This window comes from Camelina sativa, chromosome 6 (assembly GCF_000633955.1).
Source record: "Camelina sativa cultivar DH55 chromosome 6, Cs, whole genome shotgun sequence".
Classification (NCBI taxonomy): Eukaryota; Viridiplantae; Streptophyta; class Magnoliopsida; order Brassicales; family Brassicaceae; genus Camelina; species Camelina sativa.
Window position 1 is genome coordinate 17,596,789 of NC_025690.1, and position 20,029 is coordinate 17,616,817.

At 36.1% G+C, this 20,029-nt stretch overlaps 4 protein-coding genes across 5 annotated transcripts; all 4 read right to left on the bottom strand.

Annotated features, from left to right (window-relative positions):
- LOC104791990 (protein STRICTOSIDINE SYNTHASE-LIKE 8) lies at positions 251-1,890 on the bottom strand. Its single transcript, XM_010518002.2, has 3 exons — positions 1,539-1,890; positions 1,164-1,418; positions 251-983 (listed from the first exon to the last, which is right to left on the bottom strand). The coding sequence occupies exons 1-3, from the start codon at positions 1,823-1,825 to the stop codon at positions 395-397; spliced, it is 1,131 nt and encodes a 376-aa protein (XP_010516304.1). The 5' UTR covers positions 1,826-1,890; the 3' UTR covers positions 251-394.
- Positions 3,414-5,295, bottom strand: LOC104791991 (protein STRICTOSIDINE SYNTHASE-LIKE 9-like). Its single transcript, XM_010518003.2, has 3 exons — positions 4,949-5,295; positions 4,264-4,518; positions 3,414-4,142 (listed from the first exon to the last, which is right to left on the bottom strand). The coding sequence occupies exons 1-3, from the start codon at positions 5,230-5,232 to the stop codon at positions 3,569-3,571; spliced, it is 1,113 nt and encodes a 370-aa protein (XP_010516305.1). The 5' UTR covers positions 5,233-5,295; the 3' UTR covers positions 3,414-3,568.
- On the bottom strand, positions 6,059-8,127 carry LOC104791992 (protein STRICTOSIDINE SYNTHASE-LIKE 9). Its single transcript, XM_010518004.2, has 3 exons — positions 7,751-8,127; positions 6,915-7,169; positions 6,059-6,729 (listed from the first exon to the last, which is right to left on the bottom strand). Exons 1-3 carry the CDS (start codon positions 8,032-8,034, stop codon positions 6,156-6,158), a joined length of 1,113 nt encoding a protein of 370 aa, XP_010516306.1. The 5' UTR covers positions 8,035-8,127; the 3' UTR covers positions 6,059-6,155.
- Positions 6,122-18,706, bottom strand: LOC104791993 (protein STRICTOSIDINE SYNTHASE-LIKE 9-like). 2 transcript variants are annotated; one of them, XM_019246855.1, is made up of 4 exons: positions 18,285-18,706; positions 17,822-18,076; positions 17,056-17,644; positions 6,122-6,140 (listed from the first exon to the last, which is right to left on the bottom strand). In XM_019246855.1, the coding sequence occupies exons 1-3, from the start codon at positions 18,569-18,571 to the stop codon at positions 17,071-17,073; spliced, it is 1,116 nt and encodes a 371-aa protein (XP_019102400.1). In that variant the 5' UTR covers positions 18,572-18,706; the 3' UTR covers positions 6,122-6,140; positions 17,056-17,070. The 2 variants fall into 2 exon arrangements, with proteins under 2 accessions (XP_019102400.1, XP_010516307.1); XM_010518005.2 differs by lacking the exon at positions 6,122-6,140 and having other exon boundaries at positions 17,005-17,644.

The following is a 20,029-nucleotide window of genomic DNA, read 5'->3' on the forward strand; positions in this document are numbered from 1 at the left end:
TTCAATCAACGCACGTCTTATGGAAAAGATAAAATAGTCAGACATTTTTTTTGTTTCTTAATTTATCTATTGTTTCTAACTTTTATCTTTTTGTCATTATTAGTCATTAGCATCGTCATCCCTTTCGTTGAGAAGATGATGATTCTCCCACGGCTCAGGCGCTCGGCTTTTCTCTGATACCATGAACGCAGATAATATATCGATCAAGAATTGTTTAGCACCAGAGAAAAATGAAATGAAGAAAGGCAAGAAGAAGAAGAGACCAAGATCAAATGAAACAAAATTTTGCAGAATCCAAGTTCTCATCAGAAATAACTCAAACAACAAGAAGGTATAAAACAAGATGCGTTTTGTTGATAAACAAATCACACAACTAAGTGATGATTTGTTTAACTCATTTGGAATCATAAACAGATGTATCAAGAACCCAAACGGCCGGCCAAAATACAGACCCGATCCATAACTTTCCATCTTTAGTCTCATAAGCCTCACTAGCATACTTCACCGCGCTCCCTTCACTGTCCTCAAGAATCTCAAGAATCTCCCCCGTCTCTCCAGAGAGTTTCACGACAACTCCATGAGGTTTTCCTCCGTTGGTTAGATGAATCGCGGTCTCCATCTTCATTACCTTCATGAAAAACCTCCCGATCCAAGGGTGGAACTGACACAAACGACTGAACAAACTGTCTTTGCTATGTATTGCGACCCAGAAATCTCCCGTTGGCGTACGCCGGATGTTGTCTGGCCCCCCCGGGAGAGTCGCGAAAATCTCGTTTGTCCCTGATTTGGGACCTTTGACCCATATCCTACGGCAAGAGTTCAAACTGCTCTCGCATGTGACTACAAACGATCCGTCTTTGCTTAGAGCTAGACCATTTGGTAACAGAAGATTGTCCGCAATAACTTTGGCCTCTTTCGTCTTCATATTGTATTTAATTACTCTTCCCTCCTTCCTCCCGCACATAGACACGTAGAATACTTCCCTATATATCCAACAAAACAATCATACCAAATTTACAAGTTGTACTCATACGAAATCAAATTGGTGATCTTTTGAACATAATAAAAGTCTCTAACTATGTTTAGGTCAAGTTATATTTATTTTCTTCTAACCAACAAATATATATTCATGTGTTAAAGCTGGCGAGTGTAATAAAATTTACCCGAAGTGGTATGTATCGCTGCTATCAGTGAAATAGATAACATCTTCCTCTTCGTCTATGTCCCCTTGGTTGGCAAACATAATTTTATTTTCATCAACTTCATCAAGAAGTAACTCGGCCAAGCCTCCCTCTGGTCCGACCTTCATGAGCCCGAAGTAACCATCGCATATGTACAAATCTCCTGTTTTCCTATCGAAGCTAAGTCCCAATGGTCTCCCACAACTTGGTACCACCTCATGCATCGAACAGTTATCTCTTCATTCACCAAAAAAAGTAAATCCAGTTAACTGGGAACAACGTTATATAAACCATATTAAAAAACAAAAACAAAAACAGAGGAAGGGCAGTTTGGTTTTTTTGGGGTTACGATTGAACCTGTGAGGGGAAGTATGTGCAAACTCGACCCAGCCGAGTTCTTCACCTCGCCATTGGAGGATACGACCGTCGGTGACGCTGACGTAAGGGCCTTCACCTTTCAGATCGAACTCTAAGCTCTCTGGTCCATAGGCGGGAAGAGGAATGGTCTTAGCATCTTGGAGAACATGTTTCGAGCCCTTTATGTTGTCCGACTGGATGATTGATGCCCAGAAGAAATAGCAAAGGACGGCTAAAATAACCGGAGCGGCGGCGACTGGGGTCAGAACTCTCCTGTTAATCGGCATCTTTCTGTGTGTGTGTGGAATATGATGATACTGAAACTACGAAGACTCTATAAATAGATTAAAGATGTGGAAGGTGAGTCTTTTTAAAAAAAGTGATTTCGGACATAAACACACGTTACACACGTTAAAAACTTAATATATCAATGTCATCGCTCAGCTCAACGTGCCACGTACCAGTCAAAATTATAAAAAGCTTTAAAAAAATATCAACAACGACAAAAGATTTGGGAAGCTGGAACTTAAATTTTTTAAATGCTAATTGACTCACAAGTTGTACGAAGAAAAATAATTGAACTCGTAAGAGAATATATTTGTCATGATCTCGAATCTTCTTTTTCAAAAAATTTGTAATGATAATTTGGAAAAAGTATGAGACAGGTACACCAACTAATTATTATACTTAACTTTATACAGAAAGACGTATATGAAAAATGTACAAGACAGTTAAAAAAATTACACTAACTTAATTTTTAGGTTTCATTTAATGTATATCATATTTAAATGATTATTTATATCAATTTAAAACTCTGAGAGGCTTCTATAAATTTGTTTCATGATAAGAGATTTACATTTAATACTCAAATGTTTACACGTTTGATAGTAAACCTCTGATCTTGTTGAAAGTACACACACGCGTAATATTTGCTTTTGGTTAATGTATTTTTCAGTTCTAAAACTTACAATAACTAGAAATTTGAATCTTTTGGGTTAATGCATTTCTCTTTCTTCTCTTTTGTGAGGCCATATATACTACTTCGAAATATATTAAAAAGATTCTGACAACAATAATTTCACTAGATTTATTTTAATTATTTACCTTCTTCAATAGAACAAAACTCTAGCTAATCCTCTCAAAAGGATACAACATTGACCCACTGGCGTGTTTTGGTTGTGTTTTAGTCCGCTATAAATTAATTTTGGCGGTTTCCTAGTGAATTTTTACGAAAGTGAAAACCATATAGGATATATGCCCATTGTTTTACGATGAGTTCTTCGTAGGACCCTTGTTTTCTTTTCTCATAGTACAGAATGTGAGTTAAATATTTGGTCACAAAATCAGATTGAATGCAAAGAAGTTGCTTTTCAAATCGACTTTCTTCTTTTCATTTTTTTTTTATAAAGAAGTGATTTTTTATTTATTTTCCGACCACAAAAGTCGCCTGCGTGCGTGAAATCAATACCGACAACACAACAAGGTGTTCAGTATTGACTCTCGTGGAACTTTAATATTTAGTAGAATGAGGAGATTGGAGGAGATTAGAAATGTGGTTAATACATGCATACTATATATATATATATATTTATATATAACGAAGATAAAAAACAAGGGAAACAAAAGTCTAAATAGTCACTATAAAGTCTTGATGCAGCAGGCCGGAGAGACATTTCAACTACAATGTTTAATTAATGGTTTTTAGTGGATGAACATTTGAGGAATTCAACAAAATGTAAGCATATTATTACAATAGAGAATATGAATTAATTTGTTCTCGTCTTTGCAATTTTTTTTTAACTAAAACGATCATGCTTAAATATATAAAGATTGCATCGGAAAGGGGATTTCCCACCGTTGGATCATACTCATATGGGTTAGAATAATACGGTCTTAAGATTTATTTAAACTATACATACTGACAAATTCACTCATAAATAAAACATGTTTTTGTTTAAAAAACACAAAGATGCACATTATTGGTACGGTTGCTTAAGTAAAAACCCCATAATACGTAATATATAAAACATTCATTTGCGGTCAAGAACCCATACTGCAGGTTGGAAAACGGACCCGAACCATATTTTTCCATCATCTCTCTCATAAGCCTCACTTACATACTTCATCGTCTTCCCTTTTCTATCCTCAAGAATCTCAAGGATCTCCCCTGTCTCCCCAGAGATTTTCACGGCGATTCCATGCGGCCTAAATCCGTTAATCAACCCAACCAGAAAGTCCAAACTCGCCGTCTTTTCAAAAAACTTCCCTATCCACTTATAATTCACCATCAATTTCCCTATCAAGTTCTTCTTACAATGTATGCCGAGCCAAAAATCACCCGTTGGTGTCAGACGGATGTTGTCGGGATAACCAGGAACCTGTGAAAAGATATCTCGGGTCCCAGCTTTAGAACCTTTGATCCAATACCTATGGACAAGGCCCGTGGCGGAATCACAAACAATTAGAAAAGACCGATCTTTGTTTAGAGCCAAACCGTTGTTACACCGGAAATTGTCCATGATGACTTTAGCTTCTTTTGTCTTCTTGTCGTATCTAATCACTCTTCCAGACCGTTCGCCACTGATAGTTACGAAGAATACCTCTCTAGTCGACATAAATAACGTAAAGATTTACAAAGTCATTTCTTAAAAAACGTGACCTTCAGTAAATATATATATATATATATATATAGTCTAAATTAGGTAAAAGCCTAATTAGTAAATACCTGAAATGATACTTGTCGCTACTATCATTGAAGTAGAATACATCTTCCTCTTCGTCGAGATCCCCTTGGTTGGCAAATATAACTTTACGACCTTCGGCTTCCCCAACAACTAACTCGGCCAAGCCCCCCTCTGGTCCAACCTTCATGAGCCCGAAGTAACCATCGCAGATATACAAATCTCCCGTTTTCTTCTCAAAAGTAAGTCCCAATGGCCTTCCACAAGAAGGTACTACTTCGTGCTTTGAACAATTCCCTCTTCATATAACAAGGATAATATATGAGAAGTCACCATAGAAAAAGTTAATAAATGTTAAAGAAGTTATAATAATGTCTTTGCATCATATTTCTATTAATGTATTTAACAATTAAGTTTTTTTCTTCGACATTTAATAATTTATAATAGTTTTAAGTAGAAATTTGTTTAAGTTTTTACTAAAATGATATTTTCATAAAAAGTTCAGCTGGTTCACACAACAGAGCCAAACGGCTAAATTAGTTCATTAATATCTGAATTTTTCTCCGAATATATATACTGTAGAAACTAAGACAAAATTTATTTTTAAAAAATAAAAACTAAACAGAACAGAACAAAAGGTTTTTGTTTTGGGGTTTTAACAACGGGGTTATTTGCTTATTGTCTTCAATATATAAAGTCTTATAGCTAGATATCATCATAAAAGAAAACCTGAGAGGAGATGTGTAGGCGAACTCAACCCAGCCGAGATCATGGCCACGCCACTTAAGAATACTACCATCGGTGAGGGCTACATAAGGGCCTTCTCCTTTTGGATCCCAGTTCATGCTCTCCGGTGCATCAATAGGGAGAGGAATGGTCTTAGCCGTTGACAGTATATTTTTGGAGCCTTCTATATGATCTGGCGCAAGGAGTATCTGATACGTAATAACGGCCAAGACGGCCAAAACAGCCGGAACGGCGATCCAGCTTGGAATCTTCTGGTTAACTGGCATTTTTCTCACACTCAAAGACTTGTGCAACTCAAATAGTTTTAATTTGTTAGCTGAAACCTCTATAGAGATAACTATATATACAACTAAATATGTCTCACGGGAGAGTATAGAGAGTTAGCTGAGTGAATGAAGAGAATACACGTGTATAGTAGAAGGATTACAATTTGTCCTTGAAATGCCAGTTGTCGAATAATGAAAGAGCAAGAGCCGTAGTGTAACTATAGAAAGCGGGTGGGACTACAGTACCATTTTAGTTTTGAAACTTTCAATTCGTTTGGGACCAAGGTTTGTTCAAGGTTGGTTGAAACCGCCGAATCATTATTATTACCACGTGTTAATTAAGGAGGAATTTTAATATCATCTTTCAAAAATACTCCCTTCTTTAAATTTTACCAAAAAAAACCATTAAAAATTCGATTTTTTTTAAATTTATGTATAAACTTATTAATATATATACAAATTACTTTTATCTGTATAAATTTTTTATATATTTTATAAATACAACAAAAATATATTTTATTTTTTTTTTAAAAACTGTTTAAAAATCTTTTAAAAACTTTATAAACCTTTAAAATACATTGTAAAAACCTTTTAATTTTTTTAGAAATTTATAAATAATTAGATCGAATTTTGAAGTATTAGTTATTATTTAGAGGTACCTTATAAATCATATAAAATTTTATAATTTTTTATATTTAAAAAAAAATATTTTTGAAAAAAATAGATATAAAAAAAATATTTTTAAAAAAAATACATCAAAAAAAGTATTTCTCAAAAATTCTCCTTAATTAATAATACCAAATATTCAAAAATTTCTTAAAAAGAATTATCCAAATTTTTTTTCTCCCTTAAAAAGTGTTGATTTAAAATATGTACACATTTATTAAAATTCAAAACTCACAAGTAAAATACAACATGATCACTCATTTGCGATCAAGAACCCAAATGGCTGGCCAGTAAACAGACCCAAACCATAACTTTCCATCATCCCTCTCATAAGCCTCGCTTACATACTTCATTGTCTTTCCTTCTCTGTCTTCAAGTACCTCAAGAACTTCTCCCGTCTCTCCGGATATTTTCACGGCAACCCCATGCGGCTTAAATCCGTTGATAAAACCAATCACGTACTTCAAACTTACTGTCTTTTCAACCAATTTTCCAAGCCATTTATATCTCAGAATCAGTTTCCCTATTAAGTTCTTTTTGCAATGTATACCAATCCAAAAGTCTCCCGTTGATGTCAAACGGATGTTGTCGGGATAACCCGGGACTTTCGTAAAGATATCACGAGTTCCGGCTTTGGGACCTTTGATCCAGTATCTGTGGACAAGACTCGTGGCAGACTCACATGTAATTAGGAAAGACCGGTCTTTGTTTAGAGCCAAACCGTTGTTACAACGAAGATTGTCCATTACAACTTTGGCCTCTTTCGTCTTTTTATTGTATCTGATCACTCTTCCCGATGGGTCGCCACTGACACCCTCCAAAAATACGTCCCTGACAGACAAACATCACATAAAGTTTTGGAATAAACTTTCATTCAATCCAAAAAAATTACATGAAGATTGAATTGTTTCAAACGCTAATTTTTGCGGAAGCAAAGAAATCTCGAAGTTTATGAGTCTTTTTCGTAAATGCTCTCGGATCCTAAATATATGTATAAAGCATAATAAGTACAATACCTGAAATGATACTTGTCACTACTATCATTGAAGTAGAAGACATCTTCCTCTTCGTCCATATCCCCTTGGTTAGCAAACATAATTTTACGACCTTCGGCTTCATCAACAAGTAACTCGGCCAGGCCTCCCTGTGGTCCAACCTTCATGAGCCCCAAGTAACCATCGCAGATGTACAAATCTCCCGTTTTCTTCTCAAAAGTAAGTCCCAATGGCCTTCCACAAGTAGGCACCACGTCATATCTTGAACAGTTCCCTCTTCATACAAGAAAGGTTATATTAAAAGTATATTAGTTATAGGGTTATATGATTTTTCAGAGAAGCCTAAGTAATGAAAATATATATTTTTGTCAGGTGACCGGTTACCAAGCCGCTAGCTAAGACTAGGCTGACAGGTTGACACAAATGTGTAGCCTTATGAGTTTGATCGAGTTTCCAAAATACTCCTAAGATAAAAGGGATTGAATTATTTTTCTAAGTTACTATTATGAAAGTATGGTAAAAAAGAAAGAAATATATAAACTATAAAATATTCAAACAGATCCAAGGAATTTTTGCACAAATATATTTTGATCAGAAACCTTAAAATCTAGTTATAAAACTCAAGCTGATTCACCGAGTTTAGATCTAGTTAGTGATCTATTATAGATAAAACTAAAGCTGATCCATATAACTAGATTTTTGGTGTGTGCTTAAAATAGAGAGTTTAGACACAACACACGAGTGGAAGCCGAGACATCTTGGGTAAAATTTCCTCAACTAATTTGGTACTTTCTTATTCTCTTTCTTTTTACTTATTTGGTATATACATATACTAAAAAAAAAAATTTTAAAAAAACCTGTGAGGAGATGTGTATGCAAACTCAACCCAGCCGAGATCATCGCCGCGCCACTTGAGGATACGGCCGTCCACCATGGCAGCATAGGGACCTTCTCCTTGTGGGTCAAACTCAATGCTCTCAGGTCCAACAACAGGAGTTGGAATGGTCTTAGCCACTGCCAATATATTTTTGGCGCCCTCTATATCTCCCGGCACAATTGTGATCCGATACAAGATTATGGACAAGACGGCCAGCACAGCCGGAACAACGAACCAAGTCGGAACTTTTTGATTAAGCGGCATTTTTTCCCCGGATCAAAATAGTATGTAACTAAAACTTAAATAAATTTTGTAGCTCAAATACAGGTGAAGTAATTATATAAAATCCAAAAAAATGTGAGTTTATATTTTTCTTAATGTTTGGGGGATTCGTAGGTATACACGTCTCACCATTTCGTTTTAAGCGCCACTTGTCTAATAAAGAGTACATGCGGTGGGAAGAACAAACCATGCGTCAACGAAGGTGGCAAGGTCAGTTTATTAATTGAAATTATCGGAATTGCGAGTACACGAAAATGACGGGAAGATGTTTCGCGCACGCAAAACCAATTAAAGAAAAAAAAACAGATGTTACGCAGGTACATACGTTTTGCAGTATTTTTTATGATTATCATTACAATTAACGATATGCTTTTTTTTAATAAGGAAAATAGGTGATTTATGATATTTATTTAGACCAACTTCTCATCAGAAAAAACATGACTGACAAGTTAAAAAAGAGCCAACATGAGTAAAAAGCGAATTCTCTAACGCAATTATTAGTGCGAAAATTCAACTGTCTTCCCGGACCCGACCAAAGTTGAAGATATAACCTATTTTTTCGGTTACCAAAGCAGAAGTTTATATACTAGTAGGAATATATATTTGAATTAAATGAACTCGTTGCCGACTAATTATTGTCGACTAATAAAATTAATTTGAAGTTAAACTCCGTATGACATTTAACTCGACTTTATTTTCGGCCATATTATATGTCACTGATGTGTTCACACTTCACACAGAACCGCGAGTATTACTTTTTTTTTTGTTACACGGCAGATTTAACTACTATGGCGAGGCAAACGTGTTTAATTTTCTATGTTAAACTTTATCATAGCATATTTGTCTTGTAAACGAAAGATTAAGAATTCAAAAATTTATAAAAAAAAATTTTCTTTATTAATCTTAGAAAATACTTCAAAACTAAAGCCTCTCAAATTCTTACAATCACTCAAACTCTTTTAGGTTATGCAACATCTTTGCATAACCTTTATATATAAAAACTCTTAACAAAACTTCCTAATCCAAATAAGAAAATATACGAGTTTAGATATCTCCTAAACTTCCTTTTATTCTCCTTTTCCATAATTCGGTTTGATTAGTTATGCTTGAGCCTCAAGCTTTCTTCAAGCTTAAGTCAACATTTTCTCCCTTAAACTTGAAATCAGTTTTCTCCAAATTTTGAACTCCAATGAGATCTCTCATCTCCTTGTGTTTGATCTTTCCTAGTGCCTTAGTTAGGATGTCTGCCCTTTGTTCCTCTCATGGAACATGCTCCACCATTATATATTCTTTTTCGACACACTCTCTAATGAAATGATAGCGAGTGTGTATGTGTTTGCTTCGTCCATGGAAGACCGAATTCTTTGTAAGTGCAATAGAACACTGATTGTCGATATGTAGGATTACCTTCTGACACGGAAGACCAGTGACTTCACCAAGCAAGTCTTTAAGCCACAAAGCTTGTTTTGCAGCCTCTGCTCCGGCCATAAATTTAGCTTCACATGAAGACATAGCCATCATATCTTGTTTTTGTGAACACCACGTAATTGGGCTTCCGTTAAGATAGAAAACATGTCATGCTGTGCTTCTCCCATCGTCAGGATTTGTGTTATAACTGTTGTCACTATACCCTATTAGTCTTGGTACTTTCGATATTGATCGCTTAAACACCAAACCAAGATTTTTTGTTCCCTGTAGATATCTTAGACACTGTTTCATAGCCACTCCATGATAATGTCTTGGACTCTGCATGTATCGGCTCAAGACTCCAACAGCATATGACAAGTCTGGCCTTGTGTGGAGTAAGTACCGAAAACATCCCACATTCTTTCTAAACATCGTAGCATCTATCTCGGTTTCTTCTTCAGCTTTAGACAATTGTATTCCAGCCTCCATTGGCGTCTGAACCGAATTACAACTTTTCATTCCGGCCTCTTCAAGGATCTTCAAAGCGTAACGTCTCTGACTTAATATGATTCCTCAATCGTACTGCAGCACCTCAATTCCCAAATAGTATGTCAACTTCTCGAGATAACTCATTTCAAACTTAGAAGACATTTCTTTCTTGAATTCATCAATGTTGCATAAGCTTGTTCCCATTACTAACAGATCGTCGACATAGACAACGACAACTAAAAGTTGTTCATGTTCCTTTCTTCTGTAAATTGATGGTTCTTTCGAACACTTCTCAAACTGTAAGTCTACCAAAATTTTATTCACCTTGTTATTCCATGCTCTAGGAGCTTGTCTCAATCCGTAAAGAGCTTTGTTAAGCTTATAAACTTTATCTTTTCTGCCCTCTTCTTCAAAGCCTTCTGGTTGTGTGACATAAACGATTTCCTTTAGCTCTTAGTGGAGGAGAGCCGTCTTAACATCCAGATGATAAATCTCCCAGCCGTTCGGGTATGCGAGATCAATGAGAAGTCGTATTGTCTCTAACCGAGCCACAGGAGCAAAGACTTCATCAAAGCCTATCCCATAACGCTGCACATAGCCTTTAGCAACAAACCGAGCTTTGTATTTGTTAATACTACCACTAGAGTTGCGTTTGAGTTTAAAGACCCACTTCAAACCGATTGGCTTTGCTCCAATTGGTAGATCAACTAGATCCCAAGTTCTATTTNAGGGACCAGAGCTAGTGTTACACACCCCGAGCATGCGTTGTACCCTGAGGAGAAAAGAGATGCTGAGTTTGAGAAGATAAGAAGAGGAGAGTGATTAGAGGTTGTGGACATCAATGAGTCCACTCTCCCTTACCATTTTGTGCGATATCCTGCATCTCTTTCGAAGTAATGGTAACCCCTAAACACTCTATAGCTCCACCATTAAAACAACCTTTTATCTACCAAGCCGTAAAGAGCTTTGTTAAGCTTATAAACTTTATCTTTTCTGCCCTCTTCTTCAAAGCCTTCTGGTTGTGTGACATAAACGATTTCCTTTAACTCTTAGTGGAGGAGAGCCGTCTTAACATCCAGATGATGAATCTCCCAGCCGTTCGAGTATGCGAGATCAATGAGAAGTCGTATTGTCTCTAACCGAGCCACAGGAGCAAAGACTTCATCAAAGTCTATCCCATAATGCTGCACAGAGCCTTTAGCAACAAACCGAGCTTTGTATTTGTTAATATTACCACCAGAGTTGCGTTTGAGTTTAAAGACCCACTTCAAACCGATTGGCTTTGCTCCAATTGGTAGATCAACTAGATCCCAAGTTCTATTTTTCTTAATAGAGTTGATCTCCTCTTCGCACGCAAGTCTCCAATCCTTCGACTCCTTTGCTTCAACGAAGTTTCTGGGCTAATTATTTAAGTATAACAACAATGCTTCACCTTCTTCTTCAGCAAACAGGATATAATCATTTAGGTACTTTGGTTTGACAACTTGCCTCGTTGATCTTCTTAGAGCAGGTTCTGGTTGTCCAAAGATATCTTCATGCTCTGCTTCATTGTCTCCTTCATTCTCATCCTCATTCTCCAACTCTCGAATTTTCACAGACTCTCCTATCGCAGATTCTCCTGCAGACTCTGCTCCATCGCTATCGAGAGGAGATTCAAGCTCATTTGTTTCTATCTCTGAGATATCTCCTTTATCTTCTCGTATACCACGATTTCCAGAAATTCCAAACGCAATTGTAAAATTTCCATTACTCTCTTGTTGCGAGTTGTTATACTTTCAGTTCCACCCTTTAGATTCATCAAATACAACATCTCTGCTAACCACTATTTTTCGCGATTGTGGCTCAAGAAGACGAAATGCCTTTGACCCTGGTTCAGTTCCAAGATGAACAAGCATCCGTGACTTGTCATCTAACTTCTTTAAATGCGGTTTTTCTACCTTGGCATAGCAGATGCAACCAAAAATCCGGAGATGATCAATATGAGGCCTTTTGCTTCAAAGAATCTCATACGGAGTTCTATCTTTAAGAGCTCTTGTAGTCACCCTATTGAGAATGTAAGTAGAATGTCTTACTGCTTCACCCCATAAATAATTTGGCAAATGCATCTGCTTCATGATGCTCCTTGTCATCTCTAACAAAGTCCTATTGCGTCTCTCAACCACACCATTTTGTTGTTGAGTGTAAGGAGCAGTGAGATGGCGTTGTATACCAAATTCTTCACAGAACAAGTTGAACTGATGTGATACAAACTCACCTCCTCTATCTGTTTTGAACGTCTTAATGCTAACTCCGGATTCTTGTTCTACTAACTTCTTGAAGTTTTTGAACTTTACAAACGCATCACTTTTCTCTCTTAGCAGAACAGTCCACATATACCTTGAACAGTGATATGTTACGGTTTTGACTCACTTTGACCCCGTTTATTTGATAGTTTTGTAAGTTGTTTGAGTCCTTTTCAGGTTATAATAAGAGGCTAGGAAGCTAAAAGCAAGGATTGGAACAGCAGGAGCAATCGGAGCAGAAAGGAGTTGAATTGGAGCAGAAAAGCTGATTTTAGACCCATGAGCACATGCTCCCGATTTCCGAGCACATGCTCCCAACTCTACGGTTTCATGACGACACGTGGCAAGCATCTAGGCGCCGATTCCCTGCCTAATTCCCCTTATTTTAGGCGATCCTTTGTGAGAGAAAGAGGGCTGAGATCGTTTTTTTATAGGGAGATTTAAATTTGGAATCTTTCCTTATTTTTCTCTACTTGTATGCTATTTAACCTAGGGTTTTAGGGGAGACATTTTTTGGGACCTTTTTCTTTTGGTTTTTGGGGGAGCGACGTTTTGTGAGGGAGAGGAAGAGCGGCTACGTTAGAGAAGCGATTCTGAACCCTTGTGATTTTTATATTTTTATGCTATTGAATTTCTCATCTATGTTGGCTATTCATTTCTCTATGTCTGAGTAGTTTTCTTTGCTAGATTAGGGGTTTCAAAAGGGGTTTCATGGGTTAGCAACAGAACACAAATAGGGCTTTATATAATCGATTGTCTTCACTATTGTTAGACTTAATGCTTAGGTTGATTTGATCACCCAATCTATGATTCTAGGTTTATCTATTCATCAAAAGTGTAATAGGTTGCTAGAAAAGACATTAGTGGGCAAATTATCCTAGACCTGCGAAAGTTGATGTGTAGGTGATTTGTGAACTTATCATTCCTGTTCTTTAATGCTTGTCTGCGATTCTGGGCTCAAACGACAGTTTAGGGTTTATGGAACGCCGAGCATGTGCTCCGGATGTCTGAGCACGTGCTCCGCGTTTCCGCACAGAATCGATCAGATAGAGTTATTGATACCACGACAGTGGATCAGTTTATATTTATGTTTGAGTTCTAGACTGGTACTTAATCTATGCCCTGAATAGTTGTTTAGTTGCTATCTCTGAAATTCCCGAGAATTACCCCTGATATAGTGTTTTGCTTATTGCCTTTTATACCGTTTTAATCGCGTTACTGTTACCAACCAAACCCAACTTTGAATTGTCTTAGCTTGAAATTGAACCAATAGAACCATAGAGTAAAACTTGGTCTTCGTGGGATTCGACCCCTAAGTACTGCTTCTTTGCTGTGCACTTGCAGTAGGAAAATAGGGTTTAAAACTCTCTGTATCAAACAATCATCAATAAGAACAAAGATATACTTGTTTCCAGCTGGTGTACTTGGTGTTATGGGACCACAAAGGTCTCCGTGCACAAGTTCAAATATCTTTGTTGCTCGATATGTTGCGGCTTGAGGGAACACATGCCTAGTTTGCTTCCCTAGTAGACATGAGCTACATATTTCCTTCTCAAACACAACATGAGGTACTCATTGAACAAGCTCCTTTTGAAACATAGACTTGATTGTGTCAAGATTTATGTGTCCCAGTCTAGCGTGTCACCTACTTGACCCGCTTATAGACGTCAGATGTAAGCGTGCGGTGTTATTGATTCCCATGTGTACTTTGTATAAACGATTTCTCGACCTTACTGATTTAACAAGAAGATTTCTTTTGTAATCACGCATTATCAAATGTTCCCCTCTCATCCGTATATCACATCCAGAATTTGTTGCTTGGCCTAAGCTGACGATGTTACTCTTAAGATTGGGAATAAAATAAACATTTGTCATCACTCTTGATTCACCATTTAAGTCTATAAAGGAGATCGATCCTTTCCCTTTTATGTCGATGCGAGAGTCATCGCCAAACCGCACTTTTCCTGTAACAGAGTCATCAATTTTGTCAAAATATCTCCGATCGCCCGTCATATGATTAGAGGCTCCGTTGTCAAGATACCAAACATCCTCATCCCCAGTCCTCGTTTCATACTTGCTTGGTATGTACTTTTCCTTATTCAAATATACAACTTCATGCATCATGAGTTCATCTGCATCTTGTGTATCATTATTATTAGTTTCAAGAGCTTCCTGCAGGTTGAGTAGACGATCGGGACAGTCTGACGCATAATGACCAGTCTTGTCAATGTTTCTTGACTGATCTCTTCCACCATTGTATCTTCCACGTCCTCTTCCTCTTGGATAGAACCGGTTTCCACGTCCTTTGCCTCTGTAATTTCCAGTGAAATCTCGACTCTGGCCTTCGTAGTTGGAATACATCAATTTAGTTTGGTTAGTATGAGCTTCTTCCTCTGTTTCCTCAAATATTCGTTCTTCGTAAGCTTTCAATCGACCTATGATGTCTTCAAAAGTAATAGTATTAAGATCTAATACTTGCTCGAGAGACGCCACTATATGAATAAACTTCGTCCGAGGAAGGCTCTTAAGAAACTTCTTAACTAATTTCGATTCTTCTATGTTAACTCCTAAAGCAGCCGACTTTGACAACTTCCCTGCAAAAGTGTCAATGGTTTCAGAATCTTTCATCCGGAGGCGGTTGAAATATGCCATAAGGGTTTGTAGTCTTGCTTCTTTGACCCTGTATGCTCCCATGTGTTTGGCTTTGATTGCTTCCCAGACCTTCTTCGCCGTATCAAGCTCACCCACTTGTAGAATAAGTGCTTCGGGTATAGACTGAAATAATAAAGTTGTTGCCATGTTGTTCTTCTCATCATTCGTTGTCCCGACTTCCACGATATCCCAAATTTTGTGCACTTTGAGACAAATTTTCATCTTCATAGACTACACGGTATAGTTTGTGGCTGTAAGCATAGGACATTGGATTGAAGAGGGTCCTCCTCCTGGTGGTTTTTCTGGTGACGCAGTCTGGTCTGGTATCACGGCAATCTCACTCATAATTTCTTTCTCACGAACTCTGTTTTTGGCTCTAATACCAATTCTTGTAAACGAAAGATTAAGAACTCAAAGATTTATAAAGAATAACTCTTTTTATTAGCCTTAGAAAATACCTCAAAACTAAAGTCTCTCAAGTTCTTACAATCTCTCAAACTCTCTTAGGTTATGCAACACCTTTGCATAAGCTTTATATATAAAAATTCTTAACAAAATTTCCTAACCCAAATAGGAAAATATACGAGTTTAGATATCTCCTAAACTTCCTTTTATTCTCCTTTTCCATAACTCGGTTGGATTAGTTATGTTTGAGGCTCAAGCTTTCTTCAAGCTCAAGTCAACAATTTGAACCCTTTCATATTGTAAAATTGATTTTTTTTTTTTTTTGATCAAATAAAACAGATTTAACTATATGCAATAAAAATGAAACTTTTAGAAAGTTGGATTTGTCTGCACCTACAATCACAATAAATTATGATGATGAAGACGTAAAAATATTTTTTAAACTTTGCATCCATATGTTGGAAGATAGCGTTTTCTGAAAATCGAATTTCATATTTGATCTAGAAACATAATCTTTTTTTTTTTTTGTTGAATATAGAAACATAATCTTTTTGATCAATCACTAGATCTGAATTAGCCTTTTCACACCAAAAAAAGTGTTTAAAACAAAATAAAACATATTTACGTGGATGTAATAAGATATTTTTATGTAAATTGGTAAATTATATTTGTCAAAAACATATAACCAGTTAAATACAGTTTACCAGTAAACTACATGTCTCTGACATTCTAGATTAGATCAGATCATTTGACACCTTATACGATGTCACCTATCACCATATGATTACGTTATAACTGTGAAGATGAGCCTTTGATAGATCATAAAACCTTTACAATAACAAACACTAAAGACACCTTTTAGAACTTAAAAGTAGACGTCACAACAAACAACAAAGACAGAGTTAACGTACACTTAGTTTTGACATGTGATACACATTTAAACATAGCGGATGTTTACTTTGGCTTTCTTATTGTTGGCTAAAACCATTTTCCTAATATGAGCGAACACACATTTGCGTAAAACCATTTTCATAAATGGTAGGACCTGAGTAATAATACCATGGTTTTTTTCTTTTTCAAATCATTGTATTATAATATTATTATTTTTTAAACAACAAATAACCGATTTCAATCTTGGTTTACTCTTTAAAAAGTCGAAGAGAAAAGTTGGGTCCTTATTATAACCAGACTCAAATTGAGATTATCCTAATTAAACTCTGAGTGCAAGTCAACAAGCTCCACCGATTATTTCAATATATTTGTAGGACCATTTATTTACATCTAAAGATAGTGATTAACTTATTCGCCTATTCGATATGTGTGGTGAAACAAATCTTGATGAAATCAAAATTATGCTCCATCCTCCATTGTTTGCTTATACATATTTAAGTCCCGGGTGAAAGAACTATTCGATACGTTTGGTGAAACAAATCTCCATAAAATCAAAATTATGCTCCATTATTTGCTTATATCAGTGCCGGGTGAATTAGGTGGTCCGAGTTCTTTACAAATGTTGGCCATTATGTTTATAAGTCTGATGATTGAAGAATACAGCAAAGAAACGATTTTAAGTCTTCAACGTTTTAGAAAAGCTTCGTATGATTCATGTATGTATTATATGATGGTTTTATCATAATCGAATATTTTAATTTTGATCAGAATTTTTAAACCTTGTAATAATAAATTATTATATTTTAAAGATAAATATTTTGTAGTGTAATACTAAGTTAATTCGAGTGTTTATTAATATTCAAAACATTTAAGGTAAATACAACATGATCACTCATTTGCGATCAAGAACCCAAACGGCTGGCCAGTAAACGGACCCAAACCATAACTTTCCATCTTCTCTCTCATAAGCCTCGCTTACATACTTCATCGTCTTTCCTTCTTTGTCTTCGAGTACCTCAAGTACCTCACCTGTCTCCCCTGATATTTTCACTGCGACCCCGTGCGGCTTAAATCCGTTAAGGAAAGCAATCAAATACTTCAAACTTACTGTCCTTTCAACTAATTTCCCGACCCACGGATTCCTCTCAATAAATGGACCGATTAGGTTTTTTTTACAGTGTATACCAATCCAAAAGTCTCCTGTAGGTGTCAGCCGGATGTTGTCGGGGTAACCCGGGACTTTCGTAAAGATATCACGAGTCCCGGCTTTGGGACCTTTGATCCAGTATCTGTGGACAAGACTCGTGGCAGACTCACATGTAATTAGGAAAGACCGGTCTTTGTTTAGAGCCAAACCGTTGTTACAACGAAGATTGTCCATTACAACTTTGACCTCTTTCGTCTTCTTGTTGTAACTGATCACTCTTCCTGACGGCTCAAGTCTGACACCCTCCAAAAATACGTCCCTGAAAGACCAACATCACATTAATTAAGTTTTTGGATAAACTTCACACATTCAATCCAAATAAAAAATCACAGAAAGTTTGAATTGTTTCAAACACTAATTTTTGCGGAAGCAAACAAATCTCGAAGTTTATACGAGTCCTAAATATATGTATAAAGGCCCATAATAAGTAGAGTACCTGAAATGATACTTGTCACTACTATCATTAAAGTAGAAGATATCTTCGTCTTCGTCCATATCCCCTTGGTTGGCAAACATAATTTTACGACCTTCGGCTTCATCAACAAGTACCTCGGCGAGGCCTCCTTGTGGTCCAACCTTCATGAGCCCCAAGTAACCATCACAGATGTACAAATCTCCAGTTTTCTTCTCAAAAGTAAGTCCCAATGGCCTTCCACAACTAGGCACTACTTTTTGTGTTGAGCAGTTCCCTCTTAATTCATACAACAAGGTTATAAATAAATTATTAGTTAATTTACTTATTCGACTTTTCGGAAAAGACTACATCTCTCCTCAACTTATTACTATCATATTTTTTTTTACCTCTAGCTTAATTTCCTCATCTAATGTCGTTTTTTTTTTTAAAGATAAATTAGGTGTCAGTGTGTTCTAATAAACAACATTGTTTGATAGAAAAAAACCTGTGAGGAGATGTGTAGGCAAACTCAACCCAGCCGAGATCATCGCCGCGCCACTTGAGAATACGCCCGTCCACCACGGCAGCATAAGGACCTTCTCCTTGCGGGTCAAACTCAATGCTTTCTGGTCCAACAGCAGGAACCGGAATGGTCTTAGCCGCTCCCAATATATTTTTCGCCCCCTCTACATCTCCCGCCATAATTATGGTCCGATACGAGATAATGGACAAGACGGCCAGCACAGCCGGAACAACGAACCAAGTCGAACCTTTCTGATCATTAATGGGCATCTTTTCTCCCGAACAAAATATCTTGTTGATAGAGACGAATGTATCACCCAAGGTTATAAAAGAAAAAAAAAATTGAGTTTAGATTTTTCTTAAATGAGTTATTGTTGTGTGGATGCATAGTCGCTTGAACCAGTTGTCTTATAGAGTTAATTAATGCTGTCAAAAATCCATGCGTTGATTCAACGAAGGGGAACTAACTATGTTAGTTTTATTTTTATAATTGAAAATTTTATCGAAACGTGAAAAAATATCACGGGAAAGATATACTAAACGTGCATACGCAGGATTCGCGCAATAGTTTATTTGTTGTCATCATTACAAAGGCCAAAACGTCTATAACGATATTTTAATACCCACACCAACTCCTCGTTGGGAAAAAATAATAATCAAATGTGTTTGAATCGAAAGTATTATTTTACTTCCTAGTTGGTATTTTTATAGGCTGTTTGAAGCAGAGACATGAGTAAACAAACATGCGGATTCTCCAACGCATATGAGTGCGAAAATTCATGTTTGACTATTATTTAATCTTTTCGGGTCGAACCGGAAACGAGGTGGCTCGAGTTTGTTGACTTCTAGTAAGAGTTTAATTAGGATAATTAACCACAGTTTGAGGCTGGTAAGTGGTAATAACAAAGGAGCCAACTTTTCTCTTCTTGTTTTGAAGGAGTAAACCAAAATTTTAAATCTAAGTCGGTTAACATACATAAAAATTTCATCAATTCTAATACTACTAATTAATGTAGATCTAACTCATATCCAACAACTAACTTAAGAGTAGGGATTTGCCATATACACTTATATATTACCGAAGAAACTTATCAATTTCTACTGTTGCGTTGTAATTTATACCTCAGTATCGGTAAATTAAAATTTTATTTTAATATTATATTAATATGAATTTAAATTTAATTCACACTCAAAAGTTAGTAGAAAATATCACATACTTATATATTATTTAAGAAATTTGTTAATTTTTCAAATTCCATTATCATCTAAAACACACTTTGCAGACTTATATTAAGTTTAAATAGAGCCATTAGCAAAAAATATGAGGAGGAAGGACCATCAAACCAATTCAAAAGTTTAAAAAATACAATAAATGTTGGTAAAACTGTGTGGTAAATATAATCGTTGTAGTAGTTTCTAAATTAAGTCGCTAGAAAATTAATTGTTTGAATTCTTAACTTTTGTTTTTCTCTAGATTCTACTTTATATGATCTACTTTTTCTCTATTTTTAAAAAGATTATAAGAGGTAATTTTTATGTATTTATTAAATTGTTAAAAAAAAGTTTTTCGAGAAACCTAACAACAACGAGAGTTAACGTGCATATAATTGTGACAGTGTGATATACATTTAATGATTTAAACTTATAACAATGCAAAGACAATTAGGTCTGAGCAATGTAAAAAACTACAAATCATAAACACCAACAAATGGCATGACACTAGAACCA

Coding starts and splice junctions, on each gene's coding strand:
- LOC104791993 (XM_019246855.1), bottom strand. CDS start 18,571: ATGCCCATTAATGATCAGAAAGGTTCGACTTGGTTCGTTGTTCCGGCT. Junction 18,077..18,284: donor GCCTACACATCTCCTCACAG/GTTTTTTTCTAT, acceptor GTATGAATTAAG/AGGGAACTGCTCAACACAAA. Junction 17,645..17,821: donor AGTGACAAGTATCATTTCAG/GTACTCTACTTA, acceptor TTGGTCTTTCAG/GGACGTATTTTTGGAGGGTG.
- LOC104791990 (XM_010518002.2), bottom strand. CDS start 1,825: ATGCCGATTAACAGGAGAGTTCTGACCCCAGTCGCCGCCGCTCCGGTT. Junction 1,419..1,538: donor GCACATACTTCCCCTCACAG/GTTCAATCGTAA, acceptor TGGTGAATGAAG/AGATAACTGTTCGATGCATG. Junction 984..1,163: donor AGCGATACATACCACTTCGG/GTAAATTTTATT, acceptor TTGGATATATAG/GGAAGTATTCTACGTGTCTA.
- LOC104791992 (XM_010518004.2), bottom strand. CDS start 8,034: ATGCCGCTTAATCAAAAAGTTCCGACTTGGTTCGTTGTTCCGGCTGTG. Junction 7,170..7,750: donor GCATACACATCTCCTCACAG/GTTTTTTTAAAA, acceptor TCTTGTATGAAG/AGGGAACTGTTCAAGATATG. Junction 6,730..6,914: donor AGTGACAAGTATCATTTCAG/GTATTGTACTTA, acceptor TTTGTCTGTCAG/GGACGTATTTTTGGAGGGTG.
- LOC104791991 (XM_010518003.2), bottom strand. CDS start 5,232: ATGCCAGTTAACCAGAAGATTCCAAGCTGGATCGCCGTTCCGGCTGTT. Junction 4,519..4,948: donor GCCTACACATCTCCTCTCAG/GTTTTCTTTTAT, acceptor TGTTATATGAAG/AGGGAATTGTTCAAAGCACG. Junction 4,143..4,263: donor AGCGACAAGTATCATTTCAG/GTATTTACTAAT, acceptor TATGTCGACTAG/AGAGGTATTCTTCGTAACTA.